The 20,552-nt window shown below is 36.3% G+C and overlaps 1 protein-coding gene across 1 annotated transcript; it reads right to left on the bottom strand.

Annotated features, from left to right (window-relative positions):
• Positions 1-1,735: 1,735 nt before the first annotated feature.
• On the bottom strand, positions 1,736-18,249 carry LOC111503658 (G protein-activated inward rectifier potassium channel 3). The gene is made up of 5 exons (XM_074178836.1): positions 18,099-18,249; positions 15,237-15,520; positions 11,398-11,715; positions 5,797-6,237; positions 1,736-2,176 (listed from the first exon to the last, which is right to left on the bottom strand). Exons 1-5 carry the CDS (start codon positions 18,143-18,145, stop codon positions 1,815-1,817), a joined length of 1,452 nt encoding a protein of 483 aa, XP_074034937.1. The 5' UTR covers positions 18,146-18,249; the 3' UTR covers positions 1,736-1,814.
• Positions 18,250-20,552: the final 2,303 nt, after the last annotated feature.

The following is a 20,552-nucleotide window of genomic DNA, read 5'->3' as shown; positions in this document are numbered from 1 at the left end:
GAACCTCGTTGAAATCAGGCACTTTGCTGTTTGGGTCGGATTTTTTCTGTTCAGATGAATGCACGGATTTAAAGGATCTGCATTACTTTGCTTTGATACGTACCTTTCTCATCGGTGGCAGAATGTTCTATTAGATAAAATTTCAGCACAGGAACATTTCATTGGTAGTGGGGTCCAACAAGGTTCCGTTTTGGGACCGGTGTAGTTTTTCATTTATGTCAGTGACTTAGTCCATGTTTTAAATTCACATGTTTCGCTGTCAACACTACAATCCTCTGGCATAGCAATACCACCTCAAATTCACTTGTTCAAATTATCGTCGACATAAGAAGGTTGAAATAGTGGTGTCATTCTAATCTCTTATTATTCAACATCGACAAAACAGATGTGGTCACGTTTAGATGTAACATAGGGGAAGTACACTTGGAAAATGTAAAAATTGAAAATTTGAAGAAAAACAAATTTTTAGGGCTCTTCTTTGATGAACATCTAAAATTTGATTCCCATGTCGACTACTTATGTAAAAGACTAGCAGCAGGATGCCATGCAGTGATAGTTGTTGCAAGAGAGTTAGATACTACTATTACAAGATCAGTTTATTTCACAACACACACATTGATTTTTATTATTTACGTTATGGAATTTGTTTCTGGGTAAACCGTGCACAATTTCGTTTCAATATGACATACTCTCTACAGAAAAGATCCATCGGATATTCATGCAAAGCTAGCTACATGGATTCATGCCGCTCATTATTTGTGAAGCAGAAAATTCTGACCTTAGTATGTCGTTTTATTTCGGAAACAGTGTATCTTATCCACAAAAAATATAAAAATCAATTTAAAACCACCTCAACTTATAGTAAACGTCAGTCTTACTTCAGTTCCCTTCCTACACCTATAGCAAGAAGTTATGTAATCACCTTTCCATTAATTTAAGGCGAATATATAAAAAAGAAATTCAGAGAGAAAGTAAAAGAATTCCTTGTAGGTTCTATTATAGTATGGACGAATTCTACCAAGGCTCTATCGAGTAGTTGGCATGTAGCTTAGTGTAAACAAGTTATTGAAATCAACAAGAAATTGCTATCAATGTTCATTATGTAGCATTATATATTTTCATTTACTCAATATTAATATATTCATGTACTTATATTTGTATCTGTTCAGCTGGGCTTAATATTGTTCTGTCCATATAATCTGCTCTTGTCTCTAAGCATTATTTGAATTCAATATCCAGCGTGGTATTAGTCGGTGAAGTTGTTGTTTTCCGACAGGCATCTTCCACAACCTACTGTTTAGATAATTGGGAGAGATGAATATTTTCAGATTTATTCTCTTATATGTATGTATCTCTCCTCGATACAGTTTCAGACACGGTTCTGTTTTTGACTAATAAAATTGCTGTATTTAATTCAACATGAAATATTTCTGAGACTGTCGCTTTAATTTATATGAATTTACAGGTAAAAAAATGTACAGGATTTTTCCTATGAATTTTTGTATCTTCAGACTTAGCCAGCGATTTCGAATACTTGATATGATGCATTGAAAATGGAAGGTTTATGAATGAAAATCAGTACGATAATATCAATGAAATATATGTACCTAACCGTTTTTCACTAATTGAATCATGATGGACAGACGGTTGAATACAATGATATTGGTGAACCATTTTATATTTAGTTTCTTGTACCTCTAACTTGACAGAACAACACATTTAGCAACAGGTGTATGCTCAAAAAAACACATTGACCTTCAACACTTTTTAAATTTTTATTTGGTCCTTAAAGCAAAATCACTAACATTTAATATCTATACCCAATTTACAGGAAAAGGAGGAGTTTCGCTTCTTTTATCTTCTTGATGCACGTATTTGTAATGTTCGTTTTTTGTAATATTATGTTGTATATTTCTGGATTGGATGTTCTTTGGTGGGACTTTCGAGAAGTTCTTATTATTAAACGTTTCCAGGTTATCCCGATCCAAGAGGATTCCTGTTGAATTTAAAAGAGAATTTTCACCGTCAACCGATGATTTTCTTGTTTTTTTTCTCTGGTAAGGTTTCGAAGATTCTTTTTGAAATTTATCCAAAGAACGACGGCGTTTGTCGTTAGTAGTCGATAGGAATTCAGTGAGTTCTATTTTTTTTTCAATCACATCGGCATTAGTATCTTCTGAAATTTGAAAACATTATTACATTATAGCTATTATAAAATTATAAGCCTAACTGACATTACAAAATATTTTCAGTAACCAGTCATTTTAAAAAATGAATGTTTGGACGTGGCTTACAAAGAACAAATAATTATTCGAGCAGTGTCAGATAAATCAGAAGTATACGAGTATAAATTGACTTGTGGTTCTTTCCCAAAATTTTATATTGGCTAAACTGGAAAACCATTTTCCCAAAGAATCAAAAAGCATAGACGTAGTTTCTTGAATGGAAAGACCAATTACACATTTGCGATCTTTTTTTTGACAGAAGGACATAAGTTCAATCACGACTATAACGTGTTACATTCCAACTTTTTTTTCCCATTCTTTTTTCCACCCATTTACTGAAATTTCTGAAAAGGTAACCGATGTATACCTTCGTCTATTGTTTAGAAATGGTTTGGGCATATCTTGGAGTATTTTCAGACACGTGTATCTGGCAAGCCTTCGATAGCTTGGCTGTACCGTACTGACGAAGGCTACTTAGCCAGAAACACGTGTCTGCGGTTTGCCCACATTCTTTCATGTCCATGTCCATGTCATTGTCCATTATTTTTTTACATTTGATTAACTTCATCACACTCAATATCCTCCATTTAGTTTTATTTCATCCCTGACCCGGATTCACGCAGATCGCTATAGCTGCACCCGTGACTGTGTTGGAGTTGTCTTTGTGACCGCAACGTCTTCCAACGATGCCCCGAATTCGCAGTTAGCTCTTGATATTGAATCCGTTTGCATTTGACCCGTCTGTAGTTTGCCTACCTTCTTTTTTGAGTGATTGTCTAATTCTGTTTTTCACTGATTAATATCATTACACTCAATATACTACCTGACCCCTAAGTCTCGTCACTGGCTTTATTCTTACTTTGTTCAGTTCCAAGGGAACACTGGTTTCAAACATTTGACATTGGAGTTGGAAGTGAACCAACTGAGAACAAAGTCAGTCCAACGAACAAAAAATAAAAAGTATTCAAAAAACACACTTCACTGTGAGATTTCCATTTGAAAGTTTACAAAACCATAACATGTATTTCGCTATACGATAGCATCTTCTGGCGTCTCAATACATGTATCGTATAGCGTAGTGGTTCCGAAACCACAGGGTTCTGTGTTAGGCCCTATTCTGTTTCTGTTATATATGAATGACATAACTATGATTAATATATCTGGTAGTTTCACTCTATTTGCGGATGATACTACAATATTGTGGAAAGAAAAAAACTCAATGGAGTTGAATAAAATAATATCATCCGACTTGAAGAAGGTGAAGAGCTGGTGCGATGCAAATTTACTCTCTCTCTATGCGTCCAGAACGAATATAATATCATTCAAATGTTCGCTTGATGAAATTTCAATAGACGCTGCCATATTAAAAAATAAATTGAACACAAAGTTTCTCGGTGTATTTATTGATAATAGGCTGAAATTTGATGAACACCTTAAACAACTCAAGAGTAAGATCTCCTCCGGGTGTTATGCAGTTAGAGTCGTTTCAAATGAGTTGGGTTTCCATGTCGCAAAGACCGTTTACCATGCACTTATTGAATCTCGTCTACGTTATGGAATACCTTTTTGGGGAGCATGCAACTCATCCCTTCTCTCTTCTGTATTGATATTACAGAAGAGGGCACTAAGATATCTCTGCAAAGTCAAACCCAGGGAATCGGGCAGGAATTTGTTCACTGCCAATAAAATGTTAACAGTCATCGCACTTTTTATCTTAGAAAAGGTTTGCCTTATTTATAAACATAAATCGAAGTTCAACTTTGCTTCTACTCCTTATGCTACTCGCAATAGCAATTATACCATTAGACTTCCCATCCCAACTTCGAATTTGATCAAGGATTCCATATACTATAATGGTGGTAAATTGTTCAATCATTTACCATTAGAAATAAGATCTGCAAATTTAGGCAACATTCATTTCAAAAAGGCGGTGAAGAACCTACTTGTTGATAGTCCCTATTATAGTTTGGAAGGGTATTTTAACAATATATTAGCAATTTATTCTTTGTACTATCACTCTATACATGGTGGTATTTTATCTATACATTTTTAGAACTGTTTTTATATTCACAATCATACATTTTTGGAACTTTTTTATATCCACATTTATACTTTTTTAGTATAACAATAATAAAGCAACAATAAAGTATATTTTGATTTGATTTGAATTGTTTTTCCCATTTAAGATAAAGGCTATGGGAGAGTATCCAGTTCTTTCGAACATAGCTTTAAAAGAGCTGATGGGGTTTTCAACCACATTAGTGTGAGAGGGCATTCTCCACTTTGGTATATTCAAAAAATAAATATAGAAATAATCTTTGTTTGGTAAGTGATCAGTAGTTAAAGCTTTCAACTTTCAACCCAGATATAGAATCTCTTGTAAATCGTAAGCACCAGCTCCACATTCATCATATAAGTCTCATTTTTTAATTTTTTGTATTTGTTAAGTTTTAAGATTCTGAATTGCTAGTCTTTTTTCATTATGTATTTTAACTTCAATTATATCATCTTCACCATTTTCTTTTAGAGGTGTATTCCTCAATAAGGAATTTTCACGATAATAAAAATAATAAAAATATTATAAGTAATAATACTTATACTACCGCAGTCGCGTTATGGGTATAGAGGTTCCTGACACAAGGTGTAGGGCCTGCCGCGAAGCACCCGAGACACTAATGCACTTGCTATCAGCATGTCCAGCATATGCGGTCTCGGCCTATATCCATCGACATAACGCGGCCCTAAAAGTGCTAATGTAGTTCTTCTCGACCAACCCTGAAGAGGTATGAACCTATAGCAGGGTCCCAATAAACATCCAAATACTTTGTAAACTACTAACCCCTTAATAATGAATAAACGTAATCATACATACATACATACATACTTCTCGACCACCAGAGCAAGACGATATATGTCATGGAATTTTCAGCTCCTGGCGAGACGAATATCGTCCGAAGAAAGGAGGAAAAATGGATAAAATATCGAGATTTTCTCTTGGAACTCCGCAGACTCTATCCAGACTACTCTGTCAAGATGGTTGTTCTGATTATTAGGGTCTTTGATGGAATGATGTCCTCTCTACTCTCGAATCTTAAAATCATACCGACTTGTCGCACTAAGGCAGAAATCTTAGCAGCACAAATGTAGAAGGCTGCCATTCTTGGCTCACTGCGCTTGCTCAGGGCACATGCTTCTCGGATCCAATGATCACTTACCCCACGATGTGGGGAGTGGTCGTTGGTTGATAATGCTGGCGCGTCCTCCCGAAAGTATCGGGGCTTCAGGAGATAGAGCTTGACCAGCGCATACTGACTTCTGAGGAAAAAAATCTGGTTTTCCGTTAATCAGCTATCGCCCCCATACGAACGACAACTCTCAGAAGTTGAAAAACCTGAGCGAGCTAAGGACTAACGAGGTCTTACCTTTTAACGTGTGATTCCTAACACGGACCTATTGACCTATTGATTCGACTAAAACACCAATATTTGAGGAGTGTCTAATAAAAATATTTTTGTGCCATACTTCTGCTACGTATTATCATGAATCATTTTATATTGAAGAAAATTCTCACCTATTGGTTGTTTTTTCCTTGATAAAAGTTCAGCTGCTGATTCTAAAGGGGTTTCAACTTTCATGGTATAGTCGAAGACTTCATAATCAGCTTCATAACATTGCATTTTTTCATTATAGAAAATGATATTTTCAAATTTTCGACCCCACAAAATTTCGTTTTCCAGATAACTAGTTCTGGCATGTGTGCTCTGTCCAGTACTCTCTATGACACCATCCAAAATTATCACAATTTCGAATTTATGATGAAGCATTTCTGATGCTGATAAATTGAAGAAGGGAGAATTATTGTCTATTTTGTGGATTATTGTTAGCGGCCAAACCATGAAAAGGTCAGAACCCATGTCATCACATTGCACCTCCAGTTTTGTTTCATAATTGGCTAGTCTCTCACCTTCTATTGTTCTTTTAGAGTGTATAACAATTGCTCTAGCACTAACACCTGAAAAATATAAAATTTTATCATTATTATGTAAGTTATGAGAAAACTAATATATGAAACTTTAAAAATAGAATAAGATAGAAGGTATCAACTCTATGAAAGCGCAGAAAGGCCACACATTTTTATTAAGAATTCGTTTATTCGCTTTTTCAAAATTACGACTTTACTCTCGAAGTTTTAACTTTGAACTCGAAATTACGAGATTGAAGTAGAAATTTCGAGCTTGAAGTAGTAATTTCGAAATATGACGTGAATCCAATATTTAGGCCAACAAAAACTATCAGACAAAGTCTGAGGTCACGTAAGGAACTCAGGTAACCTTCAGCAACACCCAAGGTTTGCCGTATTTTTTGTAGCTGCGGGTCGGTCTACTCATACATTGGAACCACGAAAAGAAGTTTAGGTATCCGCCTCTCCGGCGGGTTGGCTGTCCTTGTTCATCTTTCACTGCCTGAACCACTGTGCATGCTATTTTTGGCGAGTGCATTGGTTTGGGATGTGGGGGTTGAGCAAATCGGCCATCGGATGCCTGCTTCCACGTAGCCCCGCTGGATACGGGAATGACAGAACAACTTGTAGTTCTGTTATTTCCTAACTGAATGGCATCTCAACCATGGCTTAATCCTGAGGTGTGTGTATCCGTGCCGAGAGGATGAATGATACTGAGCCTATCAGCTGTCTCTACGGAACCTTCGAGATACCGGGCGCCCTCTTGTCGTAGCATCATCGCCTTGTTACGGTAATGCGCGGCTCTGCCGTGATTAAACTTTCTTTCCCTAGCTACTCGTGGGACTTTTATTGACAGAGTAAACTTAAACATTCCTTCTGACGCTTCCCACATATGGGAAGGTTGTCGCGGGTATCAAGGTGGAAACCTTGCACCTTGACTATCCGACTACCTCATTAACGATGAAATAGCAGAGCATATACTTTGTGCCTGCCCCGAATCAGGTTTTTAGAGTTCGGCAGAGCCGTACTCTTACCATCTAACCTGAAAGACCACTCACCATATAAACTAATCGGCTTCGTTAAGAAGCTGGGTCGAGTGTGAATAGGTTTGAGCCACAATAAACCCTGGCGGGTTGCGGTGAAGGGTCAAATAGACCCACTCACTTTGGACCTTATCTTACCTATACCACCTCTCTGAACTTAAGAGAAACTGTCGATTCACACAAACCGACAAATCAGCTGCCGAAGATCTCTTTTGGTAATATTTGAATTTTAAATTAATTTATATCTAGTCTCAAATGAAACTATTAGCCATTGAGTAGGTACCTCAAATTGTTTTATTATGTGAATCACTAATTAGCTAGTATGAACACGAATGTTTTTGGAGTTTCAATCAACACATCAAACCGTTATTTAACACCTCGACACACGTTTCAATCATAAAGTGATTATCTTCAAGAGGAAGATTCAATATTCCTCTTGAAGATTTAATTTTCCTCTTGAAGATGATCACTTGGTTATTGAAACTCGTGTTGAGGTGTTGAAAATAATGGTTTGGTGTTGGTATTAAAACTCCAGTAACATCCATTACTATACCAAAGGTTCCAATCCAAGGGCGTCGCCAGCTTATGACTAAGGAGGGGGGGGGGCAATGGGGCAATATTATGGAGAATAAAAAATATGAAGCATTACATTTTAGAAGTCTTTGCCTCGATGACGATTGTAATAAGGACTGTTCTGATATCAATCTATAAAACTTCACAATTCCTCGACAACACAATAACTAAATCAAACTTTGAAACACAGTAATAATTATTTATTTCAACAAAAATAATATTTAATATTTATATCCCATGGGGGATGGGGGGAGCCCCCCCTCTGCTTTTTCGACTTGGGAAAAAGTTGGGAAATTTTGGGCCGCGAAGATATGAAAAAATAATAGCAAAAAAATTAATGAAAATTAAAAAAAATTAAAATGAGCGAAAATAAAGGGAGAGGTAATAAGAAAAGGGAAAGAACCAGGAGAAGGTTGGGATTTCCCAACATGCATAACTTGGAGATTCCATACTTTGAAATTCTGAGTTGTTTGAAAACTTCAAAAAAGTTTGATTTCTTCCAAGTAAGAGAACACTCCTGAACAGTCCACAAATTTTGAAGTGACAATTTTACAAAATTCCCAACTTTTCACTGTTTTTTTCGACTTGGAAAATTGGGAAATTTCGGGCAGTGAAAATAAAAAAGTAATAGTAGAAAACAATAAGCACAATATTATTCAAGTGTTGTTTCCTTTCATTTGTAATGCGTATTCCTATACATGATGGATATGGTGGAAGACCAAGGTAGAATAATTCCCATTATTATTTCTATATATACCAAAATTTATTTTTGTTTGTGCATACCCTATCGAGCATAGGCATTCAGGTAATCTTTGGATAACTAATCCCTGGGCTTTCATTTTTTCGAAAGTTGGTAAATTTTGCTGGTGGGGTTGGTAAAATTTGGATTCCCTCCCCCCTCGTATTTATTTACGCTACGGCCCTGCTTGCGGGGATTTTTTGCAAAACTTTCAACCACTTTATCATTAAAATTATTTAGGTTTATATTCATTATAGCTCTGTGTACACTCATCATGGTCAGGCCATTAGGGCGACCTTCTACCATGGTACTTCTTAGCCATGTTTTCAGTCTTCTGAGGCTGCTAAAGGATCGCTCTACTGTACAGGTCGTACATGATGAAGCGATAAAAAATTTCAATGCTTTTTCTGTTTCGGGAAAGAAGGAATTTGTTTCTTTTAGGACATCAACAACTGTAAGATTTGTTAGATTAAGCCTATCGTGCCACAATTGCTGTCGAAGTTCGATTTCATTCTTTATGTTCGGTAAATCATAAAGCTGTGGAATAGATTCACAAGTTTGTTTCAGATTTTCAGTTGTCATCTTTTGCATCTACACCGGGTGTAACTTAGATAATGCGAGTGATGGTGTGTTTTCTTCAGCAAAACGAACTTCCAGAGAGGTGATAATTAAATCCAAGTATGATATTACTAAAGACCTCTTCCAGTATTCTGAAGGGTTTTCTGCTGGATAATTGCTTCTATGACATTGTTTCCCCGTAATACGCGGCATTGATGTAATGTCCTCCTCCAGTCCGACTTTCTCCGCAAAACCAGTAGCATCCTTTATAATTTCGTCTGTCACTTTTTCCGGATTTTCCCGGTGGTTTTCAATTAAAAGTGAAATCCTTTTAACGTGTTCCGAGACTTTGACCACGTCCAAAGCTATGATATTACTAAAGACCTCTTCTAGTATTCTGAAGGGTTTTCTGCTGGATGATTGCTTCTATGACATTGTTTCCCCGTAATACGCGGCATTGATGTAATGTCCTCCTCCAGTCCGACTTTCTCCGCAAAAGCAGTAGCATCCTTTATGATTTCGTCTGTCACTTTTTCCGGATTTTTACGGTGGTTTTCAATTAAAAGTGAAATCCTTTTAACGTGTTCCGAGGCTTTGACCACGTCCAAAGCTATGATATTACTAAAGACCTCTTCTAGTATTCTGAAGAGTTTTCTGCTGGATGATTGCTTCTATGACATTGTTTCCCCGTAATACGCGGCGTAATCTGCTGGATGATTGCTTCTATGACATCGTTTCCCCGTAATACGCGGCATTGATGTAATGTCCTCCTCCAGTCCGACTTTCCCCGCAAAAGCAGTAGCATCCTTTATAATTTCGTCTGTCACTTTTTTCGGATTTTCACGGTGGTTTTCAATTAAAAGTGAAATCCTTTTAACGTGTTCCGAGGCTTTGACCACGTCCAAAGCTATGATATTACTAAAGACCTCTTCCAGTATTCTGAAGGGTTTTCTGCTGGATGATTGCTTCTATGGCGTTGTTTCCACGTAATACGCGGCATTGATGTAATGTCCTCCTTAAGTTCGAATTTCTCCGCAACAGCAGTAGCTTCCTTTATAATTTCGTCTGTCACTTTTTCCGGATTTTCACGGTGGTTTTCAATTAAAAGTGAAATCCTTTTAACGTGTTCCGAGGCTTTGACCACTTCCAAAGCTATGATATTACTAAAGACCTCTTCCAGTATTCTGAAGGGTTTTCTGCTGGATGATTGCTTCTCTGACATTGTTTCCCCGTAATACTCGGCATTGATGTAATGTCCTCCTCCAGTCCGACTTTCTTCGCAAAAGCAGTAGCTTCGTTTATAATTTCACGGTGGATTTTCACGGTGGTTTTCAATTAAAAGTAAAACCCTTTTAACGTGTTCCGAGGCTTTGACCACGTCCAAAGCTACAGATTGGAGTACGTTGACAACGGGTTCCATATAGCCGAGTATTTGACTCTCAACATAATACCGAGAATGAAAGAAATTCTGGAAGTAACCGCATGCAGTTGGAAGGCACTTTTTCGAGTTGCACTATTTCCTTCCTGAGATAATGTTTGTAAGGCTTCCAGAATTACTGGAGGATTTTCTTTAAAAACTCTGATGGTTTCGTTTTTCTCACTCCATCTTGTCTCGTGAAGTCTAGAAATATTAGGTATCAATTTCCTCCTGAAACTGATTTCTGAAAAAAGTTTATAGTATCTTTGATGGTTCTGTTTTAAAAATCTGTTTTAAAATCTGTTTTTCCGTTAATCAGCTGCCACCCCCATACGAACGACAACTCTCAGAAGTTGAGAAACTTGTGCGAGCTAAGGACTAACGAGGTCTTACCTTTTAACGTGTGATTCCTAACACGGTTAGGAATCACCCATGGCATTTCTAATTTCAGGAAGTGAATTTAGATCATTGATAACTAGATTCAGTTTGTAGGACGAGCAATGAAAATAGAGGGCTTTGGTGCACTTTTTGCGTAAGATCGCTTGTACCCCTCCGTCTTTTCCTGACATCATTGAACAACCATCAAAACCAAAACTAACGCATTTATTTATATTCAGATCTTCTTTGTCAAAAACTTTAACGCTTCCACAAATACCAATAATTTCATTTTGAATATCCACAGAACGGTAGCGACGCCCTTTATCTAAACAGTGCATCACTAGTATGAACACTCCCAAGAAAGTTATCACATATGTTGCGGTTTTGTAAACTGTTAAAAAATCTCACAATGAAGTGTCACTTGAATATCAAAATTGGAAAAAAATATTTTGCTACCGAGCAGTTCTTTACATTAGACAACTCGTAAAAGGAAGTAAACTCACCAACAAGCCTACTCTTCCTCAAATCCCCTACCCTGAACATCATGCACAGTTCTCCATCTCTCAAGCACACTACGGCATTACGGGAGAATTGAATTGTATATGTGGTCATTCTGGGTCTAGTCAGTTTTGCAAAAACCACTCCTACTGTAAAAGAATCGATGATCATACCAATAATACACTGGGCACACATTAGAAAGATTGCTTCTGGACACTCCTCGGTGATAGCTCTGAAACCGTATCCTGTAGTGTGTTGAGTTTCTAGAGAATAAAGGAAGCAGGAATGGAATCCGTTGATGTTGAGGACGCATGGAATCCAACCTTGAAAATAAAATCAACTTAGTATTTTAATGAAACAAGAAGACTTGTGATATACTGTTTGGAACCTTTGGTGTAGTAATGAATATTACTGGAGTTTTTCCCAACACCAAATCGTTATTTTTACACCTCGACACGTGTTTCGATCACCAAGTGATCATCTTCAAGAGGAAGATAAAACTAATAACTACTCAAAACTGAAGCTACTTATACTAATCAGGTACATCATACAGGTAGGTAATCAGTAATACCACCCATACAAGTGTACCACCCTAAATTAATTTAACAATTGGCCTTTCTATTATTTACAATATGTCCTTATGTATGTTTAAATGTTACAACTATATAAAGAACAATTTTCAGCTATATAAAATTAGTTTCACAGTATTGCCTATCTAAATATCTTTACAATGTGTCTTTTTGTAGTAATCAGTAAACCCAACAATATTATTTCAACAAGCTATATAGTATGCTATTTGGTATTGGTCTGTTATCGTTATTCATAATATTATTACGTTTACTTATTTCCACACTCTCATAGGCATCTAGTTGCCTGTTGTTATTAACTTGTCTAACTAATCTTAAAGAACTGAAGTCTATGGAATGGTTTTGTTGTAAAATATGATGTGCGACTGCTGATTTTTCAGGTCTTCCATATTTTAAGTGTGCTATGTGTTCCTTATATCTCACTTTAATAGATCTTTTTGTCTGTCCATAATAATTTGCATCGCAGTCCTTACATTCAATTTCGTAAATTCTAGACTTTTCCGAATTCTCGACTTTGTCTTTTGGACTTCCCAAAAGGTTCTGCAGTGTATGACTTGCTTTGAAAACCACCTTCATACCTAGTTCCTTGAAAATCTTTCCAAAGTTCTTCGTATATTGGTGGTATGGAACTGAGATGTATTTATCTTGGTTTTTGTCCTTTCTGAAAGTCGAGATTTCGTTCATTCTTAACCTAAACTTCTTTTTCCTAATTATGTCATCTACAATACCCCTCGGGAAACCGTTAGTGCCTGCTATTTCCTGTATTGTACGTTTTTCTTTTGTGAACCTATCATGTGTTAGAGGGAAAATCAAAAGACGATGCACCAAAAAATTCAACCCAGCACGTTTGTGCTGTCCACAGTGATGTGAACTGTCAGGAATATACCTGTACGTGCTTGTTTCTTTTCTAAATATATCGTATTCTAACCCTCCATATTTGCTCCTCATTACCAAAACGTCAAGAAATGGTAGTTGTCCCTTATTTTCTACTTCATACGTGAATTTTATTGATGGACATCTATTATTTAAAAAGGAAACAAAGTCCTCGATATTCGATTTTTTGGTATCGAATACCGCGAAAATATCATCCAAATACCTTAGCCAAATCCTAGGAAAATACTTTGACTTTTCTTTAGTTTCCATTTCGAATCTGCTCATGAACAGGTCTGCCAGGTAGGGGGACAGGGGATTTCCCATGGCCGTTCCTTCCTGTTGTTCATAAATGCAACCTTCTACCTGGAAACGATTTTGTTTCATAAACAAATTGGTAAGAGAAACGAATTCATCGAGTTCGTTGTTATTGAAATTATTTTTCTCTAGTACTTCCCTGAGGTATTGCAAGGTCTGTGGAATTGGGACGCTAGGAAATAATGAACTAACATCAAAAGAAACCAAAATCTCACCTTCTTGCAGAACCATGCTTTTTGTATGTTGTATGAACTCTAAAGAGTTTTTTATACTAAAACCTGGTTCCGCAATCGACAAGGTTTCAAATTCCTTAGTGAGCCACTTCGCTATTTGGTAGGTAGGAGCCCCAGTAGCTGACACGATGGGGCGCATTGATTTTCCCGGTTTATGGATTTTTGGGAGGCAATATAGTTTCGACACCGTTGGGTTGGAAACTTGTAACTTCCGTTTCAGTTGAGGGGTAAGTATGTTGTCGCATTTCTTTAGGACGTCTTTTACTTCTGCAATCATCTTTGGTAACGGGTTTCTGGACAATTTCGCATACGGTCCGTTGGTAATGACAGTATTGACCCTTTCGTAGTAGTCCGATTTATCCAGAATTACTACTTTGTTACCTTTGTCGGCTTTCAAGTAAAAAACGTTCTTGTCTTTCAATCGTTTGATAAGTTTCTTTTGGTTTTTCTCGTTGTTTATTGAATGCTTCCGTTTATCTGTTATCATGTTCTTAGAGATTTGATTCCTGACCTTTTCTCGAACTAGTCCCTTCGAGGAATCGGGCATATATTGAATGGAACTTTCAACACTAGCAACGATATCCTCAAGAACTTTCTCGGAAGGCGAGATGCCAAATTTCAAACCGTTGTTCAAAAGGTTGATCTCTTCCTTATCAAACGATTGTGATGAATGATTTTCAACAATATTTATGACTTTCGGAGTGGTTTCTTTCGGTTTATTCTTAGATATGAGGGTTTTGAGTTTATTATTCAGTGAACACATTTTTTTGATATATTTTGATTCAATCATCCGGAACATTGCTCTCTGAAAGTCATTCCATTGTACGTAATCATTTTCGTCTAGTCTGTATGTTAGTTTTTTATATATCATCTGTACACTAACCGTAGTCTCTTAGAATTAGATAGCTATAGTCTATAGAACTTTGTCATTCAGACCAAGTTCTACAGATCAATGGGTTTACAGCGCTCTACATCCTAGAAGAAATACTCCAACTCCGATCACTACTCAGCCGACGGTGATAGACACAGTATATTTGACTTACAAAAATAATGTCACGTACCGTATTGGAAAACTGTTCAAACGTCACAGTATTGAGATGATTCGAAAGCCATCTAATCAACTACGCAACACTATCAGATCGACCAAGGAACCTCTGACATCTGCATGTGTTTACAGGATTCGCTGACTCTGTAGCTCTGTTTACATTGGGACTACTAAACTTAGCATCAACATCAGGGTGTAAGAACATAAGTGTGGCTGTCGCCTTATTCAACCTGAGACATCCGTAATTGCAGAACATGGCCTGGCAGAAACAGACTACACAATAAAATACGAAGGAACTGCTGTCCTATCTAATTCAACGAATTAATTCGCACGACTTCATTGGGAGGTCATTGAGATCCCAAAAAATTCGATAGAACATAAGAAGGTATACTGATCAATAGAACATGTAGAACAGAAATAGAGATTGTAGAACATACAAGAAGGTCAGAAATGGACTAGAATACAACTTCGATCGATATCTCACCAGAATAGCTGGCAACAACGTGGATCAATCAGAACAACCTAGCAAGAGTGCGAAGCAATAAAAATTTAGCACTCAAATGGAGATCCCTCTCACTTCAGCAACCTCTAAAGTTATAGATATGAATGAACACGGAGCTCGACAGTCAGTAATTGATACGACTAAATACGGGAATATGGGAATGAATGGAACTTGCTCCATGCAAACTGGGTTGGTTAAACGCGCCTAGAGAAGAGTTTTGTATTTCTGTGTTGAGTCAACTTCTGATGTTGAACAAATTCATCGCTCCATGACTTTTAGGCTTACTTACCGGTTTCTGCCTGTCGTGTTGGTAAGTGATCTTCATGCAAATCGGTATGTACGAAAGCAATTAACCACCAAAGGAGGGCAAAAATCAACCAACATCCTAAAAAACCAATTACCATGACCTGCAAAGTCCACTTCCATTCCGCATCCACCAAACTAGTGAAAATATCTTTTACGTAACGAAGATATCTTTTTGTGAATTTGGGTTTTATGATATTATATTCGCCACTTTTCAAGATGGCTCTTTTTCTTGCTTTGTGTTTTGAAATATTGGGGCCATATCGCTTTCTGAAAGGAAAAATAATTCAAATTTATGTAGCAACATTTTTTCTTTGTCGTTTGCAATATAATAGTCTGGATATAAATTGCTAAAATTTCTATATAATAGGTCCGTGACGAGAGGTTGAAAACAGAAACATACCATATGTGAATTTATGTAGACTATTGAATATGATATCTAGAGATTTCAACCTTTTGACTTGTATCAAAGGAAATATAGCTTTATGAAAAATGGGAAATTAAACTTCCTATACTTTTATACCATTTGTAGTTTTAACTAACATTACTACAATTTCATCCTATATTTTCGTCACTAAAAGAGCTACAAAAGTAACAAAATATGAAAATTTTATATGTGGAAACGTATCAAAAATCCAAAAAAAACTTGTCAATAGAGGATGAATGATTTTGGATGAGATGAAAGAAGCGAGAATAAAATTTGAAAGAGAAAAGACCACTAGAAAACTCAAGATCACTGAAGGTAGGTGGCACTATATAAAACCAAATAATACACAGGCAATTTTGGAAGAGCCATGGGAGATGGAGAGACAAGAAATGTACCGAATGGAAGTCATGAAACATCGATAAATAAAATAGATAAAGGTGAATCTGAGTAGGAAAAGTTCAACTGATAATCCTATTATCAAGGCTTATAATAAAGTCGACCCCATTTTCGTAATGATAGTGTTTAGGAATAATCTAAGAGTTAATTGTGGATTCAAAGCATTTAGAGTTGGTATAAGAAGTCACATCATTATATGAGAACAAAATAGGAACTATTGAGTTTGAGACATCTTTGGCAGAAAGGTGCATCGGAAGTTCCTAATTTTTAAGGTGATACTTAATGAGGGGTAAAAAAAGAAGGAACACGTTGAAGAAATACTAGGTAAGATATTGGAAAATGAAGAAGATAGTATTATCAGATATATGATAAGTCGATGATGTGATCATAATAGGTAAGGACTGGAAAATGTAAACTATATAAATTTTTGATATAGCAAAGAAAAACATATAAAAACTACTTGTGAAAAGACGAAAACAAAGATAATGTAAAGACATACATGATAGCATAAAATAGAATAGCATAGAAAAATCAAAGGTGAGCAAAGTCAAACTACTAGATTTTATTTTTGGGAAAAAAAGTTTTTGGCTTTCTACTACTCCATCTTGATACAAAAAAAAAGAAGGATGAGGGAGTCTTCCAAAGAAAGGAAGGAAGTAACTCTATACATGGATGTGTAGATCATGCAAAGAAGTAACTTTCAGACACAAACTGAAAGAAAGTCCTCCTGAAACAGCTACTTTCATATAAACATTAGAGTCTACGAAAGAAAAAATTCTTTCAAAACAAATACTTCTATATGAACATTGAATTACACAGAAGATACTTTTCTCTACTCAGTTAGTATTTCAAACATTCGTTGTGGAATAAAAATCAGATATCATTCACATGAGTTCTACTTTAAATGAATGGTAACAAATTGCACTTACATAGAACATGCCATCCTCACTGGTATACACCGATGTTTCGCCTTAAGACACTTGTCCTAAGGCAGGTGTCTCAAGTATGAAGTGTGTGTATTTCCTATAATGTTATTCAATTCGGTACTGAAGAGCCTTAGGGCAAGTGTCTTAAGGCGAAACATCGGTGTATACCAGTGAGGAAGGCAGTGTTCTATGTAAGTGCAATTTGTTACCATTCATCAAAAGTAGAACTCATGTGAATGATATCTGATTTTTATTCCACAACGAATGTTTGAAATACAAACTGAGTAGAGAAAAGTATCTTCTGTGTAATTCAGTGTTCATATAGAAGTATTTGTTTCGAAAGAATTTTTTCATTCGTATAATTCAATGTTTATATGGAAGTAGCTGTTTCAGGAGGACTTTCTTTCAGTTTGTGTCTGAAAGTTACTTCTTTGCATGATCTACACATCCATGTATAGAGTTACTTCCTTCCTTTCTTTGGAAGACTCCCTTATTCTTCTCTTTTTTTGTATCAAGATGGAGTAGTATTGAGCCAAAAACTTTCTTTCCCAAAAATCAATCACTCCTAAAAAATATAACCCCATCAATTTAGATTTTATTGCATCAGAAAAAACACGTGTGTGCGTGTTATCCGATTTGGGTGTGGTTTTTTTTCTAATGCATTGTGGTAGATTTAATTTATATTAAGTATTTGATTTATGTCAGTCGGTTCATGAATAAAAAAGTAATGACAATTCAAATATAAACGTTGAACATTTGTTGAAAAAAAAAACATAAAAAATATTGTTCTGTTGATTTGACTGAAATTTTGGTTGACTATACTCGTATTTACAGTTTGTGAAATGATTTTCTGATAAATCAAAAACCCAAGAATTTTTGGCTGTTAGAAAATCCAAAACCTGCAGTCCACGCAAACGAACTCCCGAACAGCAACTAGTTTAGGAATAAAATCGATAGAGATAGCATAATTTCGTAAAAGTTCAAATGTTTAATGCAATATCAAAAAAACTGCGAGAGATTTCAAAACACTATTTTTGCTAGAGAATAACAAAAAATATTTTTTGAACTGATGAATGTATAAGGTTGAAATAAATGTTACCTTCTCAAATCTTTCACCATATTGGCAACCCATGTTATACCACTCATTTTTCATTTAGAACTGTGCCCTACTTCTCAATCTCGATGTCATTGTTCCTTGATAAGTTTGCGAAACAGGATATTTTCAATTTACGTGTTTTACTGGCCTATAAAATTATTTATGGCGGATGTTCGAGGTTCGCTAATGTTTTTAAAGTTATAAAGAAAATCAAATATGTGAGGAAGAAACATATTATCCTTCAGAATTTGTAGTAAACGGTTTTGATAATTGAAATTTCATCCTTGAACTTTTTTCATGCGATCTCCTCTCAGACCCCATTTTTTGGTCTTCCTAAAGCTTTACATCTGTCTTTTACAAGGATTCAGTCAGACCCTTAGCGAGTCTTTTGACTTTTTTATCAAAATGTGGGTTCACAAAGAGAGAAAAATTAAAAAAAATAAAATAAAAACTGTTGAATATGTTGTGATTGTGTGTGTTAGTGATTAAAAAAGATGGATCGACGAGATTTTGCGTAGACTACAGAAGGCTTAATAATGTCACTAGAAAGGACAGTTACCCTTTCCCTAGAATAGATGACACCCTCAACATCTTGGCCGAATGTAGATAGTTCTCAATATTAGATCTGAAAAGCGGATATTGGCAGGTGGCCATTCGCTCCGAGGATAAAGAGATGACTGCTTTTTCCACCGGCAATGGATTATACCAGTTTAAGTTTATGCCGTTCGGGTTATGCAACGCACCCGCAACATTTTAACGCTTGATGGAGTTGGTGTTGAGATAACTTACTTGGAAAACATGCTTTATCTATCTTGATGACATTATAGTCACCGTAAAAAGTTTTGACGAACATCTGTCAAACTTGAGGAGTGTTTTCACGATGCTACGGAATGCTTATTTGCAGATCAATCCTGCTGTCTCTACCAGGAAAAGGTAAATTTCTTTAAATTCCTGGAAAAATATTAAAAAGATCAACCGAAAGTCACAATTATATTTGAACAAAAAAACTGAAATTACAAAGAAATAACATAAAACCAAACAACAACCAAAAAATAAAAATTTAAATATTGATAAAAGATGAAAAATGAAAATTAAAAGATTTCAAACCAAGTTATGTCACGACGTTTCGATTGTAATTATCCACAATCGTCTTCGGTTGATAACTGGACTTATTCCTCCGAGATCCGACTATTTATAGGCCATATATATATATATATATATATATATATATATATATATATATATATATATATATATATATGGAGTGGTTTGAAACTCTGGCCATAGAAGAAGCCCACAAGAAGCCCTGAGTCTGGTTGAGATTCGTAGACGACACCTTCATAATATGGAACCATGGGAATGCAGAACTAGACACTTTCCTGAAGCACATCAACAACGTTAGTCCTTCCATCACTTTTACAATGGAAAAGGAAGTCCACAACCAATTGCCTTTCTGAGACGTATTGGTGAAGAGGACCGACACTAAATGGGAAAAATCTGTATATCGAAAACCCACTCACACAGGACAGTATCTGAACCAGAATTCCAACCACCATCAATCGACTAAGAGAAGAATCATCAAGACTCTACTAGACCTTGCCTTCGAGTTCTGTAATACAACGGAAGGTCTCGCAAGGGAACTAGGCATCATCAAAAACGACCTTCAACGGAATGGTTACTCCAGAGTGATGGTAGACCAGGCTTTAGCTAGAAGACAGCAGAAGCTCCACAAGGAAGAGAAGCCTCCACAACCAGTACTTGTACTTCCCTACATTATAGGATTATCGGAAAGGATACGAAGTATTGGGTCCAAGTATAACATCAGGACCTGCTTCAAATCTGGGAACACTATCCGTAGCAGCCTCACGAAAACCAGGCCACCAAACGCGGACTGCGATTCCAAGAATTGCATTTACCGGATACCCTGCGAGTGCGGAGAATCATAAATTGGTGAAACTAAGGTGCAATTGAAAGTTCGCATTGCTGATCACAAGAAACACACACAGCGAGGAGAAACCAGCAAATTCGGAATAGCAGAGCATGTTTGGGCTCATCAACATAATATAAGTGGGCTCAAGCTGAAATCTCCACAAAGAGAAACACTGGATTAGGAGAAAATTCAAAGAAGCCGCGTATATGTTGTCCAACAATGCATTTAGTTGAGTTAGCGTAGAGATACGTAACATATGGAAACCTCTAATCAAACGAAAAATTACCAACTCCCGCCAAACGGTCATCTCCTGCTAAAAACGAATGAAGCGGAGAGAGAGAGAAGAGGAAATACGTGAAAGCACTCGAATGGCCTATAAATAGTCGGATCTCGGAGGAATAAGTCCAGTTATCACCCGAAGACGATTGTGGATACTAACAATCGAAACATCGTGACATAACTTGATTTGAAATCTTTTAATTTTAATTTTTCATTTTTTATTAATAATAATTTTTAATTTTCTGCTT

Source organism: Leptinotarsa decemlineata, unplaced genomic scaffold (genome assembly GCF_025532065.1).
Source record: "Leptinotarsa decemlineata unplaced genomic scaffold, Ldec_3_MD MMD2_tig00004307_RagTag_RagTag, whole genome shotgun sequence".
In the NCBI taxonomy this organism is placed as follows: Eukaryota; Metazoa; Arthropoda; class Insecta; order Coleoptera; family Chrysomelidae; genus Leptinotarsa; species Leptinotarsa decemlineata.
Note: the sequence above shows the minus strand (reverse complement) of the source record. Positions and strands in the feature narration are given on the sequence as shown.